Source organism: Pseudocercospora fijiensis (assembly GCF_000340215.1).
Source record: "Pseudocercospora fijiensis CIRAD86 unplaced genomic scaffold MYCFIscaffold_3, whole genome shotgun sequence".
In the NCBI taxonomy this organism is placed as follows: Eukaryota; Fungi; Ascomycota; class Dothideomycetes; order Mycosphaerellales; family Mycosphaerellaceae; genus Pseudocercospora; species Pseudocercospora fijiensis.
In genome coordinates this window covers 3,860,491-3,878,178 of record NW_006921534.1, presented here as the reverse complement: position 1 = coordinate 3,878,178, position 17,688 = coordinate 3,860,491, and the positions used below count along the sequence as shown (strand labels likewise).

Below are 17,688 nucleotides of genomic sequence, written 5' to 3'. Positions count from 1 at the left end.
AGTATTAACCTTATAGTACTCTTCGCTAGTACTATTTATTAAGAAACCCGGTAGAGGTTTACGGTTCTACGTAGACTATCGTAAGCTAAACGAGATTATAGTAAAGAATAGATACCCTATCCCTTTTATTTAAGAGATACTCGATCGATTAAGTAAAGTAGTAATATATACTAAACTCGATATTATCTCGGCCTTTAATTAACTTCGTATCGAACTAGGTTATAAGTAGAAAATAGCCTTCCGTACCCGTTATAGTCTCTTCGAATATAAGGTTATACTATTCGGGCTCTATAACGTACTATTAACCTTTTAGTAATATATTAATAACGCTCTCCGACCCTTTCTCGATATATTCTATACTATATATCTAGATAATATACTTATCTACTCTAATTCGATCGAAGAATATCGCTATTACGTACGCTAAGTAATAGACGTACTCCTTAAAGCCGGCCTACGAGCTAATATATTAAAGTTAGAGTTTAAGGTAATAATAGTTAAGTACCTAGGTCTCGTTATTAGTACTAATAGTATCTATATAAACGAAGAGAAGATCGAAGCCGTACGCGACTAGCCTATTCCTACTAATATTAAAGATATATAGTCCTTCCTCGGCTTCGCGAACTTCTATCGACGCTTTATCCGCAACTTCGTATATATCGTTAAACCTATAGTCCTACTAATATATAAAGATACGCCCTTCGTATAGATAGTAGTCTACTAAGACTCCTTTAAACGACTTAAAGCTACGTTTATCTCTATACTAGTATTAGCTTATTATAACCCGGACCTATTTATAATAATTAAAACCGACGCTTCCGATTATATTACTACCGGTATTATATCTTAACTATATATCGACGGCGTATAGAAACCCGTTACTTACTTCTCGAAGAAGATAACGCCTACTAAATATAACTATAAGATCTACGATAAAGAGCTTCTCGCTATTATTAAAGCTTTTAAATCGTAGAGGCCCGAATTAGAAGGTTACTAATTTAATAAAGAGCCTATCTAAGTTATTACCGATTACCGCAATTTATAGTTCTATATATCTACTAAGTAACTTAATCGCCGCTAAGCTCGCTAGAGCGAATTCCTTAGTAGGTTTAACTTCGAAATTACGTACCGTCCTAGTAGATAAGGAGCTAAGCCGGACTCGCTTATATATCGCTCCGCCGACCTACCTTTATTAGCTAAGGACCTACGTATTAAATATAACTATTAGCTTATATTAAAGCTATATAACCTAGCCGTAGATCTCCGATCCGCTATATATAAGATCTTCTCCTTAGGGTTAGGGTTAGGGTTAGGGTTAGGGTTGCGCAACCCTAAGGTAAATAATTGCAATTCTCGAAGAAACGGACAATTTTACGACTTTTACGTTTTTTACGATAATAACCCTTAGGGTTAGGGTTAGGGTAAGGGTTACGATAAACCTTAATTTGCGAAAGCCCGTATTAATACTATAAGTAACGATATAGTTATATTTACTATAGAGGCTCTCGGCGCCGAGATCTTTATTAACGCCGAGAATATTACTAAGCGAGTTCGAGATACCTCGATTAAGGATACTCTCTTCTAGTAAGTAAAAGGATATTTCTATAATAGAATAGACCCTTCTAATAATCTCTTATTATCTTTTTTAAACTACGAAATTAAAAATAATAACCTCCTATTCTATCGCGACTACCTTTATATACTAGAAGCTAAGGAAATAAATAAGTCGCTCCGTACTAATATTATCCGTATATACTACGACTATTCCGCTACTAGCTATCCTAGTATTATAAAGACGTTCTACCTCGTTAGTCGTAGCTACTACTAGCTATAAATATATAAGGACGTCGAGCGATATATCGGTACCTACTATATCTACCTCCGGACTAAATTTTTAAAATAAGCTAAACAAGGACTTCTTTAGCCTCTACCTATATCGACTACTTAATAGAAAAGCGTAATAATAGACTTTATTACTAGTCTTTCTAATAGCTCCGGTTATAACTTAATCCTTATTATTATCGATCGACTAACTAAAATATAGTACCTTATTCTATTTATATATAAGGAAGGATACTCGAACGCTTAAGTAGTCGTAGATATCTACCTTATCTATATTTAGAAGCTTTACGGTCTTCCGGATACTATTACTTCCGACCGTAGTATATAGTTTATCTCTAAATTCTAGAACTACTTATATAAATGCCTATATATTAAGTATAACCTATCGACCGCCTAGTACCTATAAACTAATAGATAAACTAAACGCTTAAATAAAGTTATCGAGGGATACCTCTAATTATATATAAACTATAAGTAAGATAACTAGAGCCTTTAGCTCCCCGTCGCCGAGTTTATAATAAATAATATACCTTCCGAAACTACCGGATTGTCGCCGTTTTAAGCTAGTTATAGCTATAATCCGCGCCTTAGAAGTAAGCTATTAATATTACTAGAAGAAGACCTACTACTTAACTATAATACTTAAGCCTAGATCGACTACTTATAAACCCTCGAAACCTATCTTATCGAATAGATAAGATATTAGCAATCCTATATAGAAGACTCCGCTAACTAATATCGCCGACCTACTTCTATCTACTATATCGGTAATAAGGTCTTCCTATTACTTAAAGGAATAAGTACCGATCGACTAAACGCTAAGCTCGACGTTAAGAACTTAGGACTATATAAGATTATTAAAGTTATATTACCGTACGCGTACTAATTAAAGTTGCCTAACTTAATATATATATATAACGTCTTCTATATCTTATTACTAACCCTAGTACCGAAGATAGATATATCTAGTTAATAGTACGAGCCGCTACCGCCGCTAGTTATTAATAGAGATAAAGAATAGGAAGTAGAAAGGATACTAGATATAAAAGGAAAGGGCAAGAATATCTAGTATAAAGTAAAGTAGATTAGATATAATAAACCGATATAGGAAGTTACTAAGAACGTTACTAATGCGCTAGAAGTAGTAGAAGACTATTATACTCGATACCCGCGTAAACCGCGACCGCCGCGTATTACTAACTCCGCGATACTAACGCGACTAAGCGCTCTACTATTAGTCGCTATAATCGTAATACTTTAACGATAAGTAAGTAAAGCGCTATAGACGTTACTTACGAAGGGGGGGAGTACTATTACGATCTTAGCGACTTGTATATAAAATTTAAAGTTACGTAATAGGGCTAGCTAATACTACCTTAGGGGTATTATTAGACCTAAGCTATAAGTAACCCGAAGTTACGTAACTCGATGCCTAAGGTATCCGCCGAGCGGATAAAAGCCTCTTCCGCGAGAGAGCCTCTCTCTCTTCCTTCTCTAACTCGTTATTAATTTAGATAGCTATCTAATTAATATCTTAATAGTATATTAGCGTTCTTCTTTCGATAGCGGCTAATATACTAGTAGTAACGTCGAGTATCTCGGTTTCCGCTCGGTTAAGATTATACGCAATATAGTTATAAATAGTAAATGTATTATAGTCGTCCTATACTAGCGCGGCTTTCGAATCTATTGTTTTACGATAATACTAGGATTAGTATCTCGCGGCTCCGACCCTCTAAGTACCGTTATAGCGATACGTAGGAGGAGGATATTAAGTGTTACTAATATAGATCTAAGCGTCGCTAAGAGGGTAAAACTCCGTAGACATCCTAGTAAAAGTATTCGAGGACTACGCTTAAGAAAATAGTAGGGCTAATTTCCTCTACGCTCCGAGTAACGAGACTAAAAACTCCGACGTACGCTAGTAGTATATTATATCTTCTTATCGTAATCTATAGCTAAAACTAGTTTCTCCTTTAGTAGTATAAGTAATAGGCCCTTAGGCTATTACTAATATAATAGCGCTAAACATATCCGTAATCGCTTATCGATACGGCTTAAAGACTAGCCGAGCGGGCATAGAACTACCGTTATTACGAGGTATCGATTCGAGTTATAGTAATAGACTTGCTTAGTATTAGACTTTATAAGAAGTGTTACGCTAAGGCGAGATAGGGGTTCGAGAACTTTTATTAACTTTTAGCTAATTAGAGCGCTTCGCTTCTGCTTTAAAAACACGGTAAGGACTTATATATATAGAATAAGTCGTAAAGCTAATTAGATACTGCTATACTTAGTTATAGGCACGACGTTCCGCTAAAGACTATATATTCGGCGCTTCCCTTCGACGCGACTATAACTACGAACAAGCCTTAATAAAGCCCGCTATTAGATTTAAGAAGTATAGATTTTAGCTAGGTATAAAGTAGATACTATATCTAGTAGTAGTACTTACCGCAGTAAACGGTTCTAAAAGTTGTTAAAAGTTAAAGAGAAGGCACTATTTTAAGAGGTAAGGTAGTATCCTATCGCTACGATACGATATATCTAGAAGGCTAATCGTATCTAGATTTAAGGCGGTACTCGAATCTATAGGAACAGATACTAGGATCGCGGGTAGCAATAGTAGTATATATTAAGCGTAAGGGTCCCGATATAGTACGTCTCGCTACTACCGATATAGAGCTAGATTAGCTTTATTTAATTAAACCCTCTCCGATAGCTTCTAGTAGCTAGAGCTTAGCTTTTGTCTTAGTGCTAGGTATTGCAGCCTTTTAGACTAACGATATTAGCGTGCCTATTACTCCTTATTAATACTACGATCGCTACTTTTAATACTATCTTAGACTTCGAGCGAGTATTAACTTCGATAACTTTTAGTAACTTTTAGCAACTTTTAGTATCCCGTATATCTCGTATTCTACTTATCGGGGCCGTACTATTTTACTTTACGCTTTCTATAGCTTTAGCTATAACGTACTTCCGTTCTTCTATCTCGCTTTAAACGCGGAAGGTCCGCATTCTAACTCTATATTAAGCTTTAGTAACTTTTATCCTCCTTGTCCTCGAGTATAGGAAGATTCTACTATCTCTAGGTTCTTATACTATCTTTTAGTATCTTTCGGCATCTTTCGGTATCTTTTAGAATCTCTATATCCTTAATAATTAGAGGGCTCTATAAACTCGTATTACGCTTAAGGTTAATAGATCCGCCTTCTACCTATCTCTTTGTCTTCTTAAGCCGACTTTTAGTAACTTTTAGCAACTTTTAGAACCTCTATATCCCTAATAATTAGAGTATTCTATAAACTCGCATTTCGTTTAAGGTTAATAGGTTCGCCTTTAGCCTACCTCTCTATCTTCTTATACTAACCTTTAGTAACTTTTAGTAACTCTTAATATCTCTATATACTCGAGGATCGGAAGGTCCTACGATCTATAGGCTATAATATTAACTTTCGGTAACTTTTAGCAACTTTTAGTAACTCTTTGTAGGTCTAACTAATATCTAGCGTTCTATAATATCGCTAATGCCGATATATCTTCTATTGCTATCGCTACTATCGTTATTCCTATTATTTCTACCTACTCGGCCGCGAAGACGAGAATAGATAAGAAATCTATATAGCTTAACTTTACTTTATAATTTAAAGTTAAATACTAATATTTACGATACTCGATATCTTCCGCTATAACTATTAATTTGCGTTCTAATTACGGTTAAAATTTCCCTATCGACGTAATAAAGCCTAGCGCTTATATATAGAATAATTCTACTAAGTCGACCTCGCTATCGCTATTACTATAAGTATGCCTATAAAGTCTTAGTATTACGTTCTATTCTCTACTTATCGAAAATTGCCGCTACTACTACTAAGACGTCTTAAACCTACTACTAGTAGGATCTCCTCGTCGCTACGATCCTTAGCGTACCTATTTTACCGCCTAAATATCTACCGCTAATACTACTATAACCTAGACCGAGATTTCCGTTCTAACCGTTACTTTCGCTATTTACTACCTCCGTTAGCGTATATATATATATATATACTATCCCTCTATTAGTATCCCTACTACTACTTCCGTCCCTATACTTTCTAAATTCTACTACTTTCCTCCTTCTCGGCGCTGCCCGAGTAGTTATATTTATTCTTAAATTTAGTATACTTAGAACCGCCTAGCGGTTCTAAGTATAGGTTAGTATCTAATCCCCCCCTTTAGCTTAGTAGAAATAATAATTACTAATACTACTTGTCTTATTATATAATAAGGATATATGCAATACCGCGGTTGCTAAACTGATTTATTAAATTCCCAATCAAATCCATCAAATTCAAACTGAATTCAGCTAACCAATCAATTTATAGTGATTCAAGATTCATTTTTTTGAATTTCCGGAGCTTTGCCAGTCTGGAGCCCGCTGTCCTGGGTAGAGCCTGTTCTCACTCCACGTGCCGCCACAGCTGCTCTCAGCTTCCAGGACAATGATGTCTTCGGTCGGGTGAAGCTCAATGTATGTCTTTGCGGCCGCCAGTCCGAACCAACCTGGAAGCCATTGGTCATCAGTGTGTTGAGTCCGAGAAGATGTTGGGATGATTGCGTGACAACGTACCGGCTCCAATGACGACCATATCATGCTTCTCGGCAGCCATTGTGGTGTCACTTTCTAACATATGTTGCAAAAGGGATATTCTGGACGTGCGTTTCTTAGCAGAAGATGGATATTTCTCTCCGGTGCTGGCCTCCTTGATATCTACTCAGCGCACGCAACCCAATGCCGTCGGGAGAAGGTTCATTAACGGGTGTACTCCTCCGCTCACTGATAAGAAACATGTATACCGCCATTGTGTCGCCGCCACCACAGCTGAGCTGGAGGTGAGTTCGCGTTCGCGTCTGCGTCGTCGCCAGCTCGGTCATGCATCGACCCCCTTCTTTCCACACTCAGTGCGCGGTCCGGCCGCTTTCCTGGTGCACCCCGCATACGCTAATAATTGCTCGTCTCCATCTCGTCGTCCCTGGATCCAAGCCTACCAAGCTCTGGATCAACCCGTACGATCGTCGTTTCAACCCGGTAAACTCTGATAAAGAATGGGGTTCGGTGTTCCTGCAGAGCCAAGAGAGGCGGTGGCTTGCTGCCCTCCCTGGTGGTCAACTCGAAATGCGTGAAGGGGCTCGGTCCGTGACCTTGTGTGAAGACGACAACCTTACTGCGAAGGACACTGCTTGTTGAATTGTCGAAACACGAGAGAGACAAGTAGCGAGGAGGCTCTCTTATCAGAACTTGACATTCAGGGTACCGATCCGTGTGGCAAAATCAACTAAGAGAAACAAACTCAGCATTAGTCGGCGAAGACATTAGACATTCGGTGCAGCGGCATCGGTTCCGGCGTAGTTGCTCAAATTTGCATCTGGTCGAGTGAAAGGAGACTGCAAAGAGTCTTGAGTGCTTGGGATTGCAATCATCAATTCCTCCGGAAAGTGCAACAGACACGATGGCAGCCACGAGCATTACTTCGAAATTCAGCCTCAAAGGCAAATCATACATTGTGACTGGAGGTGCCATGGGTATTGGTAAGGCTTTTGCAGAATTGAAGGAATTATTGATACGAGGCTGATGGAGATCAGGCTACTGCATCACAAAAGACATTGCAGAATCTGGCGCAAATGTGGCAGTTCTCGATCTCAGAAGTGAACCGCTTGAGGACGTGTACGGCTTAGCAAAGCAGTTTGGCGTGAAAGCAGACTATTTCCAGGCAGATGTCAGCGATGAGAAGTCTTTGACAGCTGCTTTTGAGAAGGCAGTACAGTCGTTAGGCAGGATCGATGGTATTGTGACCGCTGCCGGCATCGCCATTGACAAGCCATTTGTTGATCAAAAGTGGGAGGAAGTCGAAAAAGTGCTCCAAGTCAACGTATATGTCCCAGCCGTGCTTGCAAAGCTCATTTTTATTGACGTACTCGCAGGCTATGGGTTCTTTCTTCGCAGCACAGCTGGCAGTCAAGCAGCTTCAGAAGCAAGGCACAGGCGGCAGCATTGTCTTCATCGCCAGCATAACGGCTCACGTCAACCTGCCAGGGTATAGAATGGCTGGCTACAATTTTCAAAGGGTGGCGTGAAAATGCTGTCCAAGGTCCTGTCAGCAGAACTTGCGCCGAAGGGCATCAGAGTGAACTCCATAAGTCCCGCCTTTATTGAGACAAACCAGACCAGAGGTGCCAGAGAACATACCACCAAGGCCGCTGGTGACTTGATGCAGACTGCACCACCAATGGGACGAATTGGCCAGCCAGATGAAGTTTCGCCTGCCGCCATCTTCTTCCTCAGCGATGCTGCCACTTATGTTACTGGAGCAGATATACTTGTCAGTGGTGGCATTCATACCGGCCGAGGAGGAGATTACGATATGGTGTAGATGCGATAGACATAGAAAGCAATGTTGACAAAACGTCTCAGATTTTGCGCTTCCAAATCATCGTCTGCGCAAAAGAAACGCGATGTCAGCAGCGGCTAGGAATTGATCATACTTCCTGGTGTTTTGGTAGTCATGTTTATCATCGAATCACACCAAGCGTATCTCCTGTCCACCTCATGACTTCTCTTCGATCTGTATGGAGCTCTCATACTCCTTGCGTTCGGCGTGCTTGACAAGTTGCCCTAAGTAGTTGGTAGTTAATGCCAAGGCTTTGTTCACTGCCACGGCCAAAAAGCTTGCCCTCAGCTCTCCTCTGAATACTTAGCTTGTCCGCCCACCCGTGACATTCGGACTTTGCTAGAGCCGTCCGCGGCCAAGACAGCAACCGACAAGCAAAAAGAATAGTTTACAATCTCACCCATAGATGAATTGTACTCCCACCGGCTACATCACCTGTCAGTACTCGGCCGATAGCCTGGAACAAGGAGGTTTAACATACGGATCGAACCCGGGACCTTGTCCGTGTGAAGGACACGTCATACCACTAGACCATGGAAGCCGCGAGTGACCTACACTGATTGTTATAAAATGTGAAATGCGGGCTGATTATATAGCTCCAAAAATGGCCAGCAGCCAAGATTGGGAGCACTTCCGTCCAATACGGCTCTATCTGATGACAGATTCACAGGAAATGACTTTAATCTAGCCAGCAGCGATGTCAACTACTATCAGCCTTACCACAGCTTGTGGTATCCGGGCTGTAACCTCTGGAACACGCCATCGGGATCATGCATTCCGCTCACAGCTCTTAACCTCTCCGGATTGGCCTTCCCATAGCTCTCAAACACCCTCTGCTCTTTTGCCGCATAGTTCTGATAGATATACGGATGAAAAGCCCCCAGCTTGCGGCTTTCCTCGACGCATCTATCTATGACAGTCCTCGCGAACGCCAAAACTTCGTCGTCGCGACTTGAGTCCGACCACATTATTGGAACCGACATCAACAGCAAAGGACCGTCCTTGTCGGTGATGCCCAGAGCATTTCCACCATTCCTTGCGAATTTTCGGATGACCGCTGTAGTGAGTGGTTGAAAGAGCATCACAGGCACGATGCCTTCCACGTCCTCAATGGATTTCAGCTCCTCTTCAAAAATTTCCAGGCATTTTGTCATGACCTCCCTTGTCAGGATGAAGTTGTGCGTCCAATATGTCTCTCGAAGGCCATTAGGATTGCTCTGATTCAATTCTTTCGAAATATCCGTCAAATTCCTGATCTTGGCAGTACTCATCAAGACAGGTTTGAGTTTCGTGAAATTCTCAAAGACCACGGGATTCTCAACGGGCTTCGCATACACGGGTTCGATCGAAATGAACTTTCCAGGTTGAGGTTGCTGAGTATATCCGAAAGCCGCCCAGACACTGGCATCCACATCAACCTCCTCGTTCTCACTCGATTGCCTTCGACCAAAATCATACAGCGCATCGATCACCTCATCCTTGACGGTCCATGGCAATGTAATACTTCCACCCCACAAATCACCTTGCTCGAAGACTTCCAAGTCCATTCTTGTCACGATTCCAAAATTGTTACCACCACCTCTAAGCGACCAATACAGATCCGGATACGAGTCTTGATTGACCTGCAAAATCTCGCCACTAGCGACGACAACTTCAAAGTTCCTCACACCATCACAAGCCCAGCCATACCTTCCACTGAAGAAGCTTATGCCGCCTCCAAGGACCAGGCCGCCCACGCCGATTCCAGTCACTCTTCCACCTACGACTGACAATTTTCTCGGCGTAAGATACTCATATACATCAATCCAGAGACTTCCGGTTCCAACTTTTACGATTCCAGCATCGCGGTCGAGCTCAAGTGCATCAAGTTCTTTGAGAAGGATGGTCACGCCACGATCGATATTACTCGCTCCTTGAAAGGCTGCATGACCTCCAGATTTGACCGCGAATCGACACTCGGTATGTTTCAGTATATCCAGAATTTTCGCCACCTCTTCCGGGCACCTTGGACTGACAAAGCAAGATGGAGAGACTTCGGCTTGGAATGAAGACCAGAAATCGGATTTTTCGAGATCGAATTGCGTGGTGTTGCTAGAGGTAGAGGTCACTTGTACCTTTGGCAGTTCGTGCAATTTCGCGCACTAAAATGCCAGTCAGCACAGCACATCTCGAGGCTACAGTGAACGAGTAAATCACAGCGACAGCACAGTTGTGCTTCGAGTTATTGCCATACAAGTGTATACCGCCATCTTCACTGTCGCCGAATTCTCGCAGCTCAGCAGAGCCAACACTCCTGAATAAGAGAAGGCTCAGGATTGAGAATCTCGAAAATGCCATTTCTGCGAGGACGATAAGTACAGGTTCAGGAACATACACTTGATAAAGTGTTGCACTGATTATGCAAAGATCTCGGCATTCCGCCGGAATACCCGATGGTCGCTGAAGAGCTGCAGTACCAATCATTTCTACTCGAACCCTGCATTAGTTGTCCTACCGAGCTGCTGATCATGTCTACGGTAGTATTTTTCCGCAGGGCTGGCTCCCTTTCGCATTCGTATTCAGACACGATTCTGGTTCAGCAGTGGTGCAGGGCTTCTTTGGGCGAAGGAAATGCTATTTCCGCGGCTGCACATTTCGCCCTGGTTGGCTGTACACAGCTCTACATTGATATCTGCTTCGAACGCCATGCTTGTGCCAGCTCTTTCGTATCTAAAAACCAAACGCTCGAACGCGACGGACGAGGTCATAACATCTGCAGGCTCGGATTCGGGAGGAAACGCATCAACGCCGGACTTGTTCGGATGGAGGCCTCCAGCTAGCAGCGTGGATCTCTAGAAGCAGAAGACTTGATCATCACGCTTGCTGACTGGTCGAGCTTTGTCGTAGCCCATCGACTCGGTCGCCTTCTTCAGAGCAGAAACCATGGGAGGGGGACCGCAGATCAAGATCTTGTGGTTCGGAGCTGGGGGTGGAAGACGTTCCTATTCTCGATCAGTAAAGCTTCATCGATTTTTTCCTGGAGCCCTGCTCACCTTAATCATCTCTGCAGTGACGAAGCCCACACCGCCAGTCCACTTGTCCGGTGGGTTGTTCAAGACGTAGTAAACATCGATGCCAGGGTCCTCGGCTAATCTATCGAGCTCTTTCCTCAAGAAGATATCCTCCTCGTTGACATTGGCGAAGATCAAGTTGACTTGGGTCTTGTCACCATGTGCTCGGCCTCTCTTGATAGCATCGGCGACTTGAAGCATAGGAGTGAGACCACTGCCACCAGCAATCATGCCGATGCGGCTTGCCATGTTTGGCTCGTACACCATAGCTCCCTTTGGACCCTTGACCTTCATCTTGTCGCCAACAGTCAAGGTAGCCATATGTCTCGAGATATTGCCCTGGGGATAGCTTTTGATGAGGAGGTCGAAGTAGCCCGGCTGATGATCACCAGAGATTGGCGTGTATGATCTGACCACCTCTTTGCGCTCGACATTGCCGGTCTTTGGGTCGGTGACATCAAGAGTCGCGGCGAGTGAGATGTGCTGACCGATGGGAAGTCCAAGGATGCTGTCTTCGGTAGGCAGCTTAAATCTGTAGATGGCAGTGTTGTGCGAGATCTGGGTCTTTTCGGTGATGGGAAATTCTTGGAAGTTGTTGGGATCGAGGACTTTCTTGTATTTCGCTGCCGCTGGCTCTGCTACCGATGAATTAGCGCGATTGTGCCAAGCAGATGAAAGCGATTCTGCAAACGATACGCATACGGTTAAGAACCAGGTAGACGCCGGCGCCAATGAAGACGGCAAGCGCAGCTACAATGTACGGAGCGTACTGCAGCAGCGGACTGCTGGCGTCGACTGCCATAGTGATGTGTACGCCTTGTCTTGTACAGCTTGAACAAGCCGTGTAGCTGCTCAATTCCTGAATTGCAGCTTCGTGGGAAGCTCAATTGTCGTCGAATGGTCCGAATTATTCTATTGCCGAGCCCACTCCGCACCCCACACCCAATCGAGCCATGAAACGCGATGCGCACAGAGGCCGAGGCCGAGCCAGAAAATAGGAACCGAAGCGGAAGCGGTATCCCACCGCCGACACTGAGACATTTTCCTTCTTTGCCCCTGAACTCGTGCTCATGCTGCCCACGATGGCTCCCGCAAACAAAGGAACCATTCCCGTGCCGGAAACTGCCACATTCAGCCATGGGTGAAGCGGCTGCTCCCCACCAAGTCACTGCCGATGAAATTGATTACAAAGATCCTCCGTTTCCATTGACCCCCATTGATCGCGAGGTTCTCGCCAGTAAGGATGAGGACTATCATCGCATTACGTGGGAGCACCTGAAGCGAATAATCGGTACGTCGTGGCTTTGCGCGGAGAACTAGTTCTACTGTGTCGGCAGCTCATGCCGGCTCTGCAGCGAACAACACGCTCGAAGACCTCAAACGCCTGCCATCGGATCTGCGGAAGTACCTCGCCTGGTCATACAACATCAAGAAGCAATACGGCGGCATCACGCCATATGTAATTCAGAAAAGACTGCTGTGGAAGCCGCTGACCCTTTCTCCGCCAACTTTCGAGCATGTCTCCGAAACACCTTTTCACGTGCGATCTGACTATGCTGTGCTCTTGAATGATTGGCCGTACGCATTCACGCCTGGAATAGCTCACATCCTGGTCTGGAGCAAGACACCCATAAAGACAGACGATACACGCGGTGATGTGACGCCGGAGAGCAGACACTTGATAGAGCAATTTGTGGCAGACTACTTTATCAAAGAGCTCGGCGAGCATGGAAGGGACAATGTCTTGTGGTTCAAGAACTGGGTCAGCTTGCAAAGTGTGAGAGGTGTAGACCATGTTCACGTTTTGGTCAAGGACGCTCCAGCAGAGCTGCTCGAGAAATGGACAGAGAGGAAAGATCTTTGAGTTCCATTGGCAGATGCCAGGCTGGCTACTATCAACGGATTGAGCACTCATCCGCGCCGGTCGAAATCAGAGACACATTATCATCATGCCGATGGCGGGATCGATTGGCAGAAACGATTGCACCCGGCTTGACGAGCTCCCTCGACCGCCATCATGCGAGCAACCGAGAAGGAGTCGATAATTTTCAGTCAATGATACTCGATTGCACCACATATAGTTCCGTCGCTTCTGCTGCGTCCTGCAAAACGGCATGTGTCCGAAGAGCGTGCCCTGCGTCTGTACAGCACCTTCCCATGTCCCTTTACTGATAAGCGGCCGCCAACCAACCACCCTCGGGTTTAAACCAAATATACGCGTGCGCAACAGCTCAAGATGGGCTCTCGCACCTCCTTCCTCACCAGACCTGCTGCAAGGACAACCCTCGAGGGGCTTACTGTCTTCACAAAATAGAGTTACCATTGATTTGGAAGAACAACACAAGGCCATCACCTTGATTGATCGTACAGAAGCCGAGAGTAGAATTTCAGTACCTTGGTGGCCTGCTCCGTGCCTGCTAATCTGTCGCCAAGACCTCCCTTTGAAACCAACATCCCCCGTGAAGGTAAGATTGCTGGCATGGCACATACCCAAGCAGGACAGCCAAACCCAGGCACCATCCATGTACCCAGCGGATCCGACCAGGCTGTATTTCAAAAATGTACTCTGGCCCTAAAAAAGTGCGTCAGGTGCGTCAGGTATGTGACGACAACACAATTAGCAGTCGTATCCTCATCACCTAACTACTGTCTCGTAAAATAATGGCTTTCTAGGCTAAAATGCGCATACTTAATTCGGATGCCCTCGGACGCATCAGGCAATTCTCCTTTCGCATGTCGAGATATCCATTCGGATAGTCAGTCTCACCGACGAGTTCGTGTCCGCATCGCATAGAGTTCACGACACGCATGGTATGGTTATCTTCCGGAAGATCATACCATGCCAACCATACCGCAGCCTCGGCACTTAACTAAAATACGCTGAAACATGACAGGTGGAACACGAATGCCATGCAACTGCTGATCTACGATGATATGAAACACGATGCGCCCTTCAGCGGCCAAAACTTCATCAGCAGCATCAAGGCCACCTCGAAAGCATTTCAAGTCTCAGCGCCATGAGTGACCGAGCAGAGTATATCGAGCTCAAGGGCTCGCGCAAGCAAAAGGGGCATGTTGACGACAGCACCGCTGAGACCAATGTCCTGGTGCGAGACTGGTCAGTAGAAGAGGAGAAGATGATCAAGCGAAAAGTCGACCTCAGAATGTATCCAATGCTGTAAGTGCAAAGAAGCCATCAAGATGGAATGTGATGTGCAGTCGCGCTAATCTATGCCGTCTTGGTAGGGCCATTGTCTTCGGTCTTTCCCTTCTCGATCGAACGAACATCTCTTTCGCCTTTATTTCGGGCATGGGCAAGGACCTCAAAATGAACGTTGGCGATCGGTATAATATCGCACTGTTGGTGTTCTTCGCACCTTACTTCGTCTTCGAGCTCCCGTCAAACTACATCATTAGACGCATCGGTGCGAGGTGGTGGTTGAGCTTCTTGATCGTCGCCTGGGGCACAAGGTATGTCGGTCACGCAAGAAATGAGAGCGACAATATGCTAAGATCATAATTCAGTGTCCTGAGTATGGGGTTCGTGCAGAAGTGGGAGACATTGGCAGGTCTCAGAGCCCTGCTTGGCTTATTTGAGGCCGGCCTATTGCCTGGGTGGGTATCAAGGACGGGAGCAGTGAATACGCTGACTAACAGGATAATCGCAGAGCTATTTTCATTATTGGATGCTGGTATCGTCCATACGAGTTGGCGAAGCGAGTTGTGGGCTTCTTCATGCTGGCAGGCGTTTTCATGGCTTTTGGGCCCATCATCGCCTATGGCTTCACTCAGATCAAGGTCGGCAATGGCATGTACGCTCGTGGTTGGCGATGGTGAGAGCACTTGTTTGACCTGATTCTTACACCAAACCAATGATCCTGCTTTAGGCTTTTCATCTGCGAGGGCATCATGACCATCGTTGCTGGCTTCGTAGCCCCGTTCTTCCTGATTGAGTTCCCCGAACGCGCGAGATTCCTCACTGATCGTCAACGACATATTGCGGTCTCGAGAGTCCGGATGGATCAACAAGGCACGAATATCGTTCATCCCACCTGGAAAGAAACCTTCATCATGCTGATGGATTGGAAGATCATGCTTTAGTGAGTCATCCACGGCTAGAAAGCAGGTGCAGTCCAACTAACGACATTCTCAGCTGTGTTCAGTACTTCATCTGCGCTTCCAGCGTCTACAGTCTCGCATTTTTCAATCCCATCATCTTACGAGAAGGCATGGGATTTTCTGTCGCAAAGGCACAGCTTCTCGTCGCCCCTCCCTACATCTTCACGATCCTTGCGGGCGTCCTCGCGGCTTGGATAAGCGACAAGATCAAGCTTCGCTGGCCTATCATGATATTCCAGGCTGCCATAGCAATCGTCGGACTGGCCATAATGCGCTATGCTGGTCCTCCTGGCTGGAGGTACTTTGGCATGTTCCTGGCGACGTACGGGACTCAATCGAATATCCCCTTCACCTTGAGTTACGTCCAAAACCAAACCGGGAGGTACGAAAAGAAAGGGATTTCGGCTGCTGCGGTTGTGAGTGCTGGGGCCATCGGAGGCATTTGCGGTGAGTCGGCGCACAGACAGAACCTTGGGATGAGCAGTGCTGATTTGTTGGTATTCAGGAAGCACCATCTTCCAACACAAGGACGCGCCACAGTATACTTCGGGCATCTGGGCTACCATCGGAATGCTGTTCGTCTACATCTTTGTCACCAGCTTCCTATCCTGGTTCTTCACCGGGCAGAATTGGCGAGCTGATCAAGGCATCGTCGAGAAGCTGGAGAAGGTGAAGGGATTCCGATATGCCCCTTAACGAGATCTAGCCGGAAGTAGATGGATGTGGTGATCTGCGTCCCCATGTGCCCGGGCGCGACTGGAGAGGAAGCAGAGAATGAGCCGGGCGGTATTGGAAGTGAGTGAGAAGTGTAACACGTAACACCACCTGCAGGCCCGAATGCGGCCTCTCATCTGTACTTGTAAGCGCTCTTGACAGTTCTGCGAAATAGATGCGAGATGCGATTGCCTTGAGAAGGCCCTTGTGCCTTCCTCACGCCTTGTCGACGCAACGGAACGCATTGCACTGAGCAGCAGCAACACGCGAGCTGCGCGCGAGCTGCACGCGAGCTGCACGCGAAATCCGGTGCGCACACGATGGGGAATGCAGCAACGAAGGACCCGCACTGGATGTCTCTCTGGACCTTGGAGCTGATCGCCGCTCTGTTCAGCGCAATATGTGTCGGCGTCTTGATTGCCATTCTGTGCGCTATTGACGACAAGCCCTACGAGAATTGGACCGTCGCAACGACCGAAATCACGCCCAACGCTCTGATCGCCATCTTTGCGACTCTCCAGAAGGCTGCTCTCGCCCTCGTGGTCGCCTCTTGTATCAGCCAGCTGAAGTGGCCGTACTTCACGCGAAAGCCAAGACCTTTGGCTCACTTGCAGACATTTGATTCTGCGAGTCGCGGTCCACTGGGCTGTATCAGCCTGATTTGGATGGGCAGAAGAGAATCGAAATGGGTCATTCTGGGTGCGGTGCTGACGCTGCTCACAATGGCCATGGATCCGTGCGCCCAGCAAACACTGTCGCCTTATCTGAAGCTCGTGAAGGCGAAAGATGGTGAAGCATGGATTGGTAGGACGTTTGCGTTTCATAAGTCCCTGGATAACGGTGGTGAGTTGGTTCGGCTCTATTCTCAAGTCGCTCGCTGTTGACTGATTTCGATGCGCAGAGTTGACTATACAAAATTTGTTCGTTGCAATCAACCAGGCCATATTGTCTCAGCCAGTCCAACCATACTACCATTGTCCTTCGAGCTCGTGCGAGATGCATGAGATCGATGACCTGGAAGCTCCACACTCTCACTGTTCTGCGGGCACCTGTGAATGGCCAGAACTTGACAGTCTTGGGATCTCTGCCGGTTGCGAAGACGTATCATCCAGCGTACGAGTGGACTGTGAGTCGACCAAGAGCAAAATCACCAAGACCTCTCATCATTACTGCAACTTCACCTCGCCCAACGGAGAAGTGTTTGCAGCTGCTCTCGAGACCACTGCGATGGACATAAATACTCGTAGTCTCCTTGACCTGCACGTTCGACACGTTGATGTCAATCAGCATCGCGTTATCGATGCGCAAGGGACGTTTCAGCACATCACAACCTTTCGATACAACAGCCAGTACCCAATACGAAGTGAGCTTCCAAAACCGGAGATACATCAATGCTCGCTAAGTATCGCATCGCTCAAATTTCCGGGCTCGGAATTGCTTGATAAATCATTGAACGACGCATTCAGAAGGACGACGCTGTCTGTCGATACCGATGCTTGCGACTGTCGGGCAAAGCACAGGCCGGAAATATT

At 45.6% G+C, this 17,688-nt stretch overlaps 6 protein-coding genes and 1 pseudogene across 7 annotated transcripts in view; 3 read left to right on the top strand and 4 right to left on the bottom strand.

The window, feature by feature from the left end:
* Positions 1 to 6,478, bottom strand: part of MYCFIDRAFT_152800 (uncharacterized protein) — a gene marked incomplete at its 5' end in the record, with an annotated part of 34,894 nt that extends 28,416 nt beyond the window's left edge. The window contains one exon of the mRNA XM_007927006.1: positions 6,289 to 6,478. Coding sequence (XP_007925197.1) covers positions 6,289 to 6,478 — 190 coding nt within the window. The remainder of the gene's footprint in view (positions 1 to 6,288) is intronic.
* An 856-nt stretch (positions 6,479 to 7,334) lies between these two features.
* Positions 7,335 to 8,255, top strand: MYCFIDRAFT_187534 (uncharacterized protein; the record flags this gene model as incomplete). Its single annotated transcript, XM_007927005.1, has 4 exons — positions 7,335 to 7,413; positions 7,468 to 7,754; positions 7,807 to 7,878; positions 7,950 to 8,255. 4 exons carry the CDS (start codon positions 7,335 to 7,337, stop codon positions 8,253 to 8,255), a joined length of 744 nt encoding a protein of 247 aa, XP_007925196.1.
* A 486-nt stretch (positions 8,256 to 8,741) lies between these two features.
* On the bottom strand, positions 8,742 to 8,814 carry MYCFIDRAFT_t33 (annotated as a pseudogene). The gene has a single exon. The product of its transcript is annotated as a tRNA-OTHER (tRNA).
* Positions 8,815 to 8,989: 175 nt separating this feature from the next.
* MYCFIDRAFT_134411 (uncharacterized protein) lies at positions 8,990 to 10,369 on the bottom strand (the record flags this gene model as incomplete). The annotated part of the gene is made up of 1 exon (XM_007927004.1): positions 8,990 to 10,369. A coding segment is annotated over one exon (1,380 nt), but the record flags the coding sequence as incomplete, so codon positions are not given.
* Positions 10,370 to 10,872: 503 nt separating this feature from the next.
* Positions 10,873 to 12,125, bottom strand: MYCFIDRAFT_203076 (uncharacterized protein; the record flags this gene model as incomplete). Its single annotated transcript, XM_007927003.1, has 3 exons — positions 10,873 to 11,254; positions 11,306 to 11,961; positions 12,026 to 12,125. The coding sequence occupies 3 exons, from the start codon at positions 12,123 to 12,125 to the stop codon at positions 11,105 to 11,107; spliced, it is 906 nt and encodes a 301-aa protein (XP_007925194.1). The 3' UTR covers positions 10,873 to 11,104.
* A 304-nt stretch (positions 12,126 to 12,429) lies between these two features.
* On the top strand, positions 12,430 to 13,398 carry MYCFIDRAFT_152794 (uncharacterized protein). The gene is made up of 2 exons (XM_007927002.1): positions 12,430 to 12,614; positions 12,679 to 13,398. The coding sequence occupies exons 1-2, from the start codon at positions 12,461 to 12,463 to the stop codon at positions 13,185 to 13,187; spliced, it is 663 nt and encodes a 220-aa protein (XP_007925193.1). The 5' UTR covers positions 12,430 to 12,460; the 3' UTR covers positions 13,188 to 13,398.
* Positions 13,399 to 14,307: 909 nt separating this feature from the next.
* On the top strand, positions 14,308 to 16,352 carry MYCFIDRAFT_152793 (uncharacterized protein). Its single transcript, XM_007927001.1, has 7 exons — positions 14,308 to 14,501; positions 14,570 to 14,794; positions 14,849 to 14,938; positions 14,992 to 15,156; positions 15,211 to 15,423; positions 15,477 to 15,889; positions 15,948 to 16,352. The coding sequence occupies exons 1-7, from the start codon at positions 14,341 to 14,343 to the stop codon at positions 16,136 to 16,138; spliced, it is 1,458 nt and encodes a 485-aa protein (XP_007925192.1). The 5' UTR covers positions 14,308 to 14,340; the 3' UTR covers positions 16,139 to 16,352.
* The last annotated feature ends 1,336 nt before the right edge of the window (positions 16,353 to 17,688 follow it).

Bases quoted from the DNA above. Each gene is read 5' to 3' on its own strand.
- MYCFIDRAFT_152794 (XM_007927002.1), top strand. From the start codon at position 12,461: ATGGGTGAAGCGGCTGCTCCCCACCAAGTCACTGCCGATGAAATTGAT. The intron at 12,615-12,678 runs GTACGTCGTGGC...CCGGCTCTGCAG, and splicing joins GCACCTGAAGCGAATAATCG to CGAACAACACGCTCGAAGAC.
- MYCFIDRAFT_152793 (XM_007927001.1), top strand. From the start codon at position 14,341: ATGAGTGACCGAGCAGAGTATATCGAGCTCAAGGGCTCGCGCAAGCAA. The intron at 15,157-15,210 runs GTGAGAGCACTT...ATCCTGCTTTAG, and splicing joins TACGCTCGTGGTTGGCGATG to GCTTTTCATCTGCGAGGGCA. The intron at 15,890-15,947 runs GTGAGTCGGCGC...GTTGGTATTCAG, and splicing joins GGCCATCGGAGGCATTTGCG to GAAGCACCATCTTCCAACAC.